The sequence below is a fragment of the Morus notabilis genome, unplaced genomic scaffold (assembly GCF_000414095.1).
Source record: "Morus notabilis unplaced genomic scaffold, ASM41409v2 Scaffold804, whole genome shotgun sequence".
NCBI lineage: Eukaryota > Viridiplantae > Streptophyta > Magnoliopsida > Rosales > Moraceae > Morus > Morus notabilis.
The window spans coordinates 592,808-603,530 of NW_010361209.1; the positions used below are offsets into that span (position 1 = coordinate 592,808).

General features: G+C 30.5%; 1 protein-coding gene across 1 annotated transcript; it reads right to left on the bottom strand.

The window, feature by feature from the left end:
* Positions 1–511: 511 nt before the first annotated feature.
* On the bottom strand, positions 512–3,017 carry LOC21402485 (transcription factor RAX2). Its single transcript, XM_024166062.1, has 3 exons — positions 2,706–3,017; positions 1,639–1,768; positions 512–1,478 (listed from the first exon to the last, which is right to left on the bottom strand). The coding sequence occupies exons 1-3, from the start codon at positions 2,839–2,841 to the stop codon at positions 731–733; spliced, it is 1,014 nt and encodes a 337-aa protein (XP_024021830.1). The 5' UTR covers positions 2,842–3,017; the 3' UTR covers positions 512–730.
* Positions 3,018–10,723: the final 7,706 nt, after the last annotated feature.

The following is a 10,723-nucleotide window of genomic DNA, read 5'->3' on the forward strand; positions in this document are numbered from 1 at the left end:
TTAGCCAAAAATTCGTCCTTTTTTTTTTTCTTCCAAACATCTGCAGTAAATACGTGCCAGTAGATAAAATCCTTTGTTACTTCTATAAGAAGGAAAATTTTCCAAGCAGAGATTGATACACCTTTTACCACTTAAACTACAACGAATAAGATAAACTATTGAGGAAAAACAAGAATCTTTTACGGTTATAGTTCGAGAGGGACATATATATGAATTATATATATAAATATATATATCTTTCATGACCATTTCTTTACCTGCAATATAACTAAAAAAACAGGCAAAGCATGCTGAGAGCATCCCCTTCACATTCATGTCACTCTCCTACAATAGTAATTAACCATATCTTCAAGACCCCACAATGACAGAATCAAAAAATCTCCTATCAGACAGTGATCAGAAACACGAAAAAAATGCACATGCAGGGATTTTCTTTTATTATTATTATCCTCAAGAGCGGGATCGGGGAGTTAAGATCAATACATTTGGAATAATATTATAGAAAATATTGTTTTTATTAATACCTTAGTCATTAATTTACATAAACTTGAGTTAATTGACATCATATTTTCCTATTCTATGAAAGAAATCCAAAGTTCCAAAATATTACACTAATGGACCAATTAGAAAAAGAAATTAATAGGTACTCAACTCAAGTGCCTCTCTAGCTCCATCATGATTATGTTTCCTCGGACTTATTTTTCTCCTTTGATCTCTTCCCCTAATTTCTTTAGTAATTATTGAGAATACTTTGATCCAGTCCGGCCTGTGGCCTAATCTCGACGAAACCAAGATCAGATAAACTTATGCAACAAGTTGGAGCAACGTGGTCATCACTATTAGCTTTCCCTTCAAACGACACTCCGTCGACAATGTCGTACGGCAATCCAAAGCCAAAGTCCAGCAAAGTTGACCCGTGGCCGGCATAATATTCGTCGCAGCCATTATGAGGCAGTACCGAAGCACGCTTATTGTCGCTTAGAGCCAGCAAATATGAATCCGAAATTGTGCCTGAACCTTCTTTGGACAACGAAACATTATCACTAGTAATGTGACTGTTCTTGGCTCTCACATGATCAAATTCATCAGCCGAAAAATCCATCATGAATCCCGGGTTACTATATAAAGGATTTTGATCATATTGTGAACGCAAATATCTCTGATCATAGACAGTTCCAGGATTATCGCTTAACATTCGTAATGTGGCGGAATTTTGAGTTTCGGAATTTGGAAACGAATGATCAAAGATTTCAACTTTTGGGACACATGAATTAGGAATTTGAAGTGAGGATACTGACATTGTTGAACCAGGGAGAGTAGTGGAATTGTTAGTAGTAGGGATTAATTGGCCATTAGTAGGACCGATTGTTGTCAGGCTTATTTTTCCGGCCAAAAGCTTCTTCTTTAACTTGGTGTTCCAATAGTTCTTCACGTCGTTGTCTGTTCTTCCGGGTAGTTGAGAAGCTATGACCGACCATCTAACCATATCATATAATATTATAGATGGGAATTAAAACATGTCAAGAAATTTATTAATCGTTTTTACTTTCTATAGCGTGTATTATATATATATATATATATAATATATTATATACACATATGTTCTTTATATTAATTATGATGATCAGGAAAACTTGCCTGCTTCCCATTTGGTTGTAGAGATTACAGATAATGTGGTCTTCCTCTTCGGTAAAGCCGCCATGTTTGATGTCTGGCCTGAGATAATTGAGCCATCTCAAACGGCAACTTTTCCCGCATCGCCTTAGGCCTATAACATGGAATATTAATTGGGTGACTTATAATTTATTATGGTGTAATTATGAGCATCAGGAGAAAATAGCATCAAAATGTTCGGGCAAAATAATTCTTCAAGGAAATTAAGACAAACATCAAAATTTATGGTGGGAAGCGGGGAATGAAATGTATGTAACAAAATAAATTAGAGAGTATTTTGCAACAGTCACTACACCGGAATTTTATTTCTTGTCGAGAAAGTTTGGATATATTAGACAATTTATATGAAATAAAAATCTGCTCTCGTCTTGCAATCTCCTTCTTGAGGTTGCATAAAACTGAATAATAAAATTAATGCGCACAAATTACTACCATTATGCTCTTATAAAGCAACTTTTGGAAGGGAGAACAATTTGATAAAGCATATACAATCGTAGACATGTTTAATTTATTATCACAAAATGAAAAGACAGGCAGCTTTCTAGTTTCTATATCAACAACAACGACAGCAGAGAGAGAAGAAAAAGAATAGTCTGAGGGCCCAGTATTTTTAAGGTTCACTTATGAAAAGTCTGGAAAACCCAGTTATCACTTGGCAGCTGGTACAAGGAGAGGAAGCATCAAGAGATTCAAGACAAAAACACACACACACACACACACACACATATATATATGTGTGTGTGTGTACTTAATATTCCCTCTATATATATATATATATATATAGTTAATTATTTAACGAAAAAGCAATTCCTAAAAGAATTTCCTCAGAAACTCTCCAGTAATTTTCCGCAAAACTACATGAAAAAAGAGAATTAGTCTCAAGGTCGATCGATGCATCTGCTTGGGTTTTAGAGGCCACTAATGAATACCAAACACAACAAACAACACAAAAAGAAACAGACACGCACAAACATATATATATATATATATATATATATAGAGAGAGAGAGAGAGAGAGAGGAGAGAGAGACCAGCTTTTCTAGGCAAAGCAATCCAATTGCCGCCAGTGCCATGAGCCTGAAGGTAGGTCTTGAGAGTAGCGTCTTCTTCAGGAGACCATGGCCCTCTCTTCACGTTTGCTTTGTCACAACATGGAGCTCTTCCCATGGCTATGTAGCTGCAACTGCTATACTATACTACCACCACTACTACTAAATAAACTAAATAAGTTTTGGGTAAGACACGGCTGATACAAAGAAGAGGAAAAATCAGACACGCAAATTAAATTAGTCTTCAAACCAAGCAGCTAGAGCCAGGCGGCCCTGCTGCCTCTGCTGGTAAAGGCTTTTTATAAAGTGGGAATATTGCCATGAATTAAAATGAGCTTGACTTTGTATGACCTTCTCATTTTTTATTTTATTTTATTTTTTTGCCTATTTAAATATATACTCGACATTTTTTTTTTATATTGTTCTTTCTTATCATCCTCGTTTCTTGTTTGCTAAGATAAAGGGACCCAGTCAACTTCAAAAATTGAATGTGTTGACTTTACTATTCGAAAGTTTTTTAAACTTAGGTCCGTTCATTTCACTGATTCGAGTTTAGAATTTGAGTTTTATTATAGTAAAAAGCTCTCACAAATAATCACATTTAATTTTTTTACTACAGTAAAAAACTCTCACATAAAATCACATTTCAACTCAAATTAAAAACTCAAATCAGCGAAATAAACAGACCCTTAGTTAATATATCTCAACACAAATAGCTTTAACCATATTGATTTAATAAAATCCCAAAGGAAACAACATATGTTGATAAGTTAACAGAGCAAAAAAGTTGACATATAGAAGCCAAAATTAAATAATGAGCTTTTACTCGGTTCTTGATCCAATTAGTTCGCCATAAGAAAATGATTATAATATAAAATTGATGCAACTGTTTTCTGCCTATCACGGGAACAGAGAAAAATGAAGGAGAGGCGAATAAAATTCTCATTCAATCTTGCTCGTCTCAATACACTGGTTTGACAACTATATAAATACTCAAGCTAACAAACTTACAGAAGAAGGCTACAATAATAATTAAAGCTAAACAAAGCTAATTGACAGTTATAACGGAAATAATAAATCCTCACTAACTCTAAAACTGCCATGCATATCGTAATATTGCCAAGCATTTACATATATCTATAAACAAAACCGGTGTATACGTTGATTATTAGTAAACGTAATTTGGTATACGAAATTGAATTTCGTAAAATACGTATACTTGTTAGGAATTTTCCAATTATATTATAGTTTTTATTTAGACATACGTAGTCAGGAAAAGAGGTGGATATGAACAGTTTATACGCTCAGTTCTCTCTTTAATTTCTTGTTAATTTGGAAGCGGGATATATAATATGAGAGCAGATTAAAACATACACGCATACACGTGTTATATTTAAGGCCCCGTTCATTTAGTTTATTTGAGTTTAAAACTTGTGTTAAAAAGTGAATTTATATGAAAAAAAAATAATGTAACAAAAAAATTTTTAATTTAATTTTTTATGAGAGAAAATACTATAATAAAAACATAAATTATAATTTGAATTAGCGTAATGAACGGCCTTATGCATATATCACTATAGCTATTAGCTATATACACATTGATTGTTTGATGAACATGTGATCTTTGCATGATCAAACTGCGTCCCATAAAATTTTCTGTCAACAAAGGACAGCCACACTAGCTAGTAAAATTACTAATTCCAAGATTTCATCCACCTCTAGCTAGTTTATCACCCTCTTTTTCTGTTTTCTATTTCTTTAATGAGTAAAAATGTCATGTAGGGCTTGTTTGGTTGTATTTTTGAGTTATGTTGATTTGAGTGTAGATTTTGAGTTAAATTTTAATTTTAATTTGAGTTGAAGTTGTAACTTGAGTTTGTGTTTGGATGTGCACATTTGAGTTATGATTTGAATTGAAAATCTATTTGAGTTTGTGTTTGAGTGGGTCAAAACTTGAATTTGTATTTATATAGTATTTTAATAAAAACTCAATGGTGATGAAAAATTTTAATAGGGTATATGCATAGCATTTTATTCGTCTCTTCATTGTGAACACATAGAAAAAAAAATCATCTCAATCGGAATTAAAACGAAAAAGTTATGATGTTTTTAAGAATAGAAAAAATATTGTTTATTAACTTGAGTTTGAATTTAAGAACTTGAGTTGAAGGGGAAACTTAAACTTAAGGGCAGCCCCATTTTTGAGTTAAAAACTCAAAAAAAGCAACTCGAGTTACAACTTTATTCGAGTTCATGTTCTTTTAAGTTTGAACTCGAGTTTAAGACTAAAGCTCGAGTTCAAGTTTCTCCTTTAACTCGAGTTCGGAAACTCGAACTCAAATTAATGAGCAGTTTTTTTTCTATTCTTAAAAATGCTATAACTTTTTCGTTTTAATTCTGATTGAGATGATTTTTTTTTCTATGCGTTGACAACGAAAAGACGAATAAAACCTCATCCATATACCCTATTAAAATTTTCCATCAGCATTGAGTTTTTATAAAAAAATTTCTAAATACAAATTCAAATTTTGACTCACTCAAACACAAACTTAAAAAGATTCTTATCTCAAACCATAAGTCAAATGTACACAACTAAACATAAACTTAAGTTACAACTTCAACTCAAGTTATAACTCAAACTCAACTCAAAATCAACATTCAAGTCATCTAACTCAAAAACCGCAAAAGAACAGCCTCAGATTTTAGCCCTAAATTCCGTTAAAACTCGAGTTAAAACTCAAGTTTAAATTCAAATTTTACAAACGAATATAAACTTAAAAAAAAAAAAAAAAAAAAAAAAAAAAAAAAAAAAAAAAAAAAACTGTAACTTAGAATTCAAATTTTTTTTTTAGTTGAAGCTCTAATCTTACGAGTTCACGTGTTTGTTTTGAGGAGATTACGTCACCTAGTGGGTCACCTACGCACATGGTAAGACACATAACGCCACATGATAATCTTGTCTTTTTCCAACCCACACAACCCCACCCAGTTTATATATATGTCGATCGTTATGACCTCAGTATATCAAGCTCTTGAGTAGCCTAAGTGACGAGTCCATAGATTTTAATTACTTTGAACTCTGAATTTGGTTGCGGTCTAACCTTAATGTTGTAAGTTGTTCTTTCACTGGGTTGCATTTGATCATGAGCTCATTATAATTACAGTTTGAAAGGTATTGGATAGTTCGACTCAGTAGAATTGAATGGTTTATTGCATTGATATGAATTATGAATTAGTGTGTCTGAATCACACGTTTGTGGTCCATCACATTTATGAGTTTTCCCTTAACTGATCTTCTTTTTCCTTCTTAACTTGGTAAAAAAAAAAAAACTCGAATAGTTCGTGATATACGGATGGAATTACAATATTGGAAAGTTCCAATGTGACCTTGGTTGTTATAATTTACTTGATTGGTTTATTTTATTTTATTTTGGAATGCTCTTTTACTACGGGATCTAAAACTTATACAGTTTGTAAAATATTATAACATTTTTGTCCTCACTTTATCTACTTATATACTAACCAAGTGTAGTACAAACTAAAGAAGTGAGTTATGGAAAATTTCCAAAAAGAAAAAAAAAAGGGTTATGGGAAAAGACTCCCTAATTTACTCCATTCTTTTTGACTTGTTATGGGGGAAAAATTTGACATCAATTAATTGGGCCTTTGTATGGACCACAATTTAATAATAGCTTCCTTCATAAATCACGCTAGGCTTTGAATTGGATGCTGGTAGTAATTTTCAAACTGGGTTTTCTAAAGTTTTGAACAATATTAACAGTTACTTCAAAGAGACTAAGATTATTATATTACTATCCATAGCAACGTAGGGGGCTGAACTTGGATGGAAATTGATTTAGTGTGGTATAAAGAAAGCATTAGTCACCCTAAAATGGTTGAATTCTGCTCATTAAGAAAATGAACTTCCATAAGTCTCTTTTTGACTTTTGTTGTCGTTTATTGTTTTTTTCTGCTTTCAGTCTAGATTCCACAGCTCGTACTTCTCAATTCCAATTTGTTTAAGTTAATCTCAAAAGGAAAAGAGAACTTTCACCGTATTTAAAATTGATCTCGTTTTTATTTTTTACGTTTTTTGAGAAAAAAATAAAAACGTTTCTAAAACGGCGTTTGGCGCAATAAAGATAAAAAATAAAAATAAAAACGATTTTTTAATTTGGTGTAAAATGAGAGAGTTTAGTCGTTTTTCATTTTTTGTTTTCATTTTCTCCTCTCTCGAGCAGAGAGAGAGAAAGAGATTCATTAATGGGTTTTTTTTACACAAAAAATAATCTCTTGATAAAACTATCAAACGCATTTTTAAAAATAATTTCTGCCTGAGATTGAAAACGTTTTTATTTTTATTTTCATACAAAAAATAAAATCATTTTAAAACGAGTTCTAAACGGTCATTTGTTTTTTATTTTCCCCTTTTGAAATTGCTCCAATTGGTACAATGAAAGAAGATTTCTCCATTGAAAAAAGTACTTTATCAAGGGTTTTTGTATCGATCAAAAGGAAAATTTTGAAGGTGGAATCAATTGTAACAAAGTTGAGAAAGACGAGACCTTTTTTTTTTCATGGAGACGGTGTAATAGTTTTAGGGATATAGAGGCAAATGGCCTTTTTTTTAAGAATTTTTTTTAAAAAGTAGCCGAAGTTTTATAAAATAAACAAAATGATTGTTTCTTCTATTAACTAGTGGTCAATTACTAGTTAATTTAGTTATCACTGACTCAAATTTATCATTGATTTAACTCTATAATTTTTCATTATTAATCAATTTTAATTAATAAATTACATATATATTAATAATAATCACTAATAATTTATAATAATGAACTTCACTGATTGATTAATGGAAGAAAAAAAATCATTTTACTAAAATAAAAAAGTCCAGCCATTTACTTAAAAATTAAAAAAATTCGGTCATTTATTAAAAAATGGTAAAAAAATAACTATTTACCTGACTTTCCTTAATTTTTATGGAAAAAGACAGTGTAATATAGACTTCAGTGACCCATTTTCCTATGAAGGCAAACCATGTGTAAATTAACTCGAGTATCATCATTGAAATTTAGCTGTTCATTTTTATTATTTCTCCTATAGATTAGACAAAATTTTTCAAAAATTTCATATTTAAATATCAATTTTTTATTAAAATTCAAATACCAACTTTTCGAAAGTGAAATTCTTCTGATTCACCCTGCAAGGCACAATTGAGTTTTTGGGTAATTAACGGGCCTCGTTCACTTCACTGATTCGAATTTAGAATTTGAGTTTTGTTACAGTAAAAAGCTCTAAAAAATAGTCACATTTAACTTTTTTATTACAGTAAAAAGCTCTCACATAAAATCACATCTTAACTCGAATTTAAAATGGAGAAAGAGAGAAATAGGCTAAGACTTGAGATGAATTAAAATTAATAGGCCAATAGTTTACAAAAGTTAATAAATATGCCAAATTACTGTTTTTATCCATAACTGGTCTGGTTATGAACTATAACTTGACAAGTTATTATCCATAAATCACGGTTTTTATCTATAACTTGTCTGGCTATGAACCATAACTTGACAAGTGTGTTCATAACTTATATGGTTATGAACCATAACTTGACAAGTTATGGTCTATTAATTTCTCTAACTAAAAGTTGACCTATATACTTCTTTAAGCTTTTTATATTGACTTATTTTTTACTATTTTTGAATTTAAACTCGAATCAGCGAACTAAATGGCCCTAACTTCTTAAAGATTTTCTGAGTTTGAGAGATTTATTTTGTCGGGACTTTTATTGGATTACGGTTCTACTTCTATGAGTTAATTAAGTATATGTCTATTATGCAGTGAATGAGAAAAGGCATGTCCACAGATTATAGTATTTGTACATAATATAAAATAACTCGCAACGTCATTTTTATCCTCTATAAACCATCCTTAAAATTAATTATGCAAATTCATAATTATCCATACAAAAAAGGGGTATATTTAGAATGATATTATCTCAATAATTATAAAATACGCAAATTGATAATATTATTAGATTAAAGATATATCCAAAGCATAGGGTTAAAAATGATCATTACTATGTAAGTACTTCCTTTTTTTCTATGCATAGTTAAAAGGCCAGAATACTACGATCCAAGATTCCCATCCCAGCGAGAATAGAAGCGTACCAAATATGTGGGCCAGGGCCGAGCTAAACCTATAACCATCTCTGCATATATGGCCCAAATCAAGTCTAGCCTTTTTTGACCAAACAAAAAGAGGGAAGTGGGACGAAAATACCAGTAACAGGTTCAGCTCGGAGTATGAACTATAGAAGAATCATTTTTCTCAGCACTTCTCATTTTTGTTTTTCAATTTAACTATAAAAAAAAAGGTTTTTATGTGTTGCAGTCCACAGGGGCGGAGGGCAGCCACCCCCACTGTTTTTTTTAAAAAACTAAAATTCGACCTTTTAAAAGTTTTTAACTTTTCAATTTCACCCCTACTAAAATTTAATATTTTTATATATGTCCCGCTAAATTTTATTTTTCTTAAGTTTTATTTCAATCGGTCTTCTACAAACAACTTTACTCATTTATTTATATACGCTAGGTTTTATGGTTTATCTTTTCATCTTTATACCCTGCGTTTTTAGATTAAAAAACATATATTTCATATTTTGAATTGTATATCATTATACCTTCACATTTTAAATTTTGTTATATACTTATCTATTTTCAATCAAAATTTTATTTTAACTACGAAAAATACCCAAATATCCTCATATTTTATAATTTTTTCCTTATTTTATTTTTGGTCAAAATAATTGGTGCCCGGTGAAAGGGAAGAATTGAGCATAAAGTATAAATAAGATTAACTCCAAAATATAGGGTATGATTTTTTTTTTTATAACCTCAAAATGGAAGTGTACAAATGAAAAAAAAAAATCTTTCTATGGTAGTGTATCCTTAATTATCAATCAAAGTCACATTAAAGTAAAAAATATGTAACACAAATAGTTTTTTTTTTACCATTAAAATCATATCACATTAAAAAAGTATATAAAATAGACAATTTTTAATAAAGATATGATGGTTGAAATAGAGAATTACTAGTAGCTCATTTTGTTCTGATCCTACTAGAGAATCTCCTTATTTTATATAAATATGACGTTCCAAGACAAAGTTCTATCTATAGGTTTTTTTTCTTTTTCATATTTTAAAATTCTCTATGACGTTTCAAAACAAAAGCTCTGTAAAAATAGATTAGCGGTAGTCTATTACTTTTCAGCCATTAAATTTGTATTAAAATTTATCTGTTTTACATACATTTTTAATCTTATGTGATTTTCAATTAAGAGCCCGTTTGGTTGGAGGATTCATTTTTTGAGATTCGCTACAGTATTTTCTCTCACAAAAAATACAAATAAATTAAAAATAATTCTAATCTCATAGTTCTAATCTATGAATCAAACAGGCTCACTATGAATAAAACAGATTACCCAATAAATTTTCAAAATATTTTACTATAATATCTTTGTATATTTTTTTTATGTTATTTATTTTTAAAAAATAGTGTCATTACGCTCCCATTGAAGGCTGGCTCGCCACTGTCAGTCCATTATTACTTTTTAGCAATTTTAGCGCTACGATTTAGAAAAGTTCTATATAACACTCCCCGTATTATCCTCTCAACAATGCTAAGGGACACGAGTACTAAACGCCATACAGTGATATATCATAAATTCTACAGCATAAATGGTGTGCTGTTCAATATCAATAGTGTCTCAATAATAATAATAATACTTATTATTATAATAATAATTATTATTATAATAATAATAATAATTATTATTATTATTATTATTATTATTATTCAATTGTCTCCTACACTTGATGAGGTGGCTTGAAGACCACTGTAAATGGAGGCCAACCTAAGGAGCTTCAGCCGTAAGTGGCTGTGCTGGTTTTGGTTTTTTTTTTTTTTCTCCTGCTGTGGGATGGGAATTGAAAAAAAAA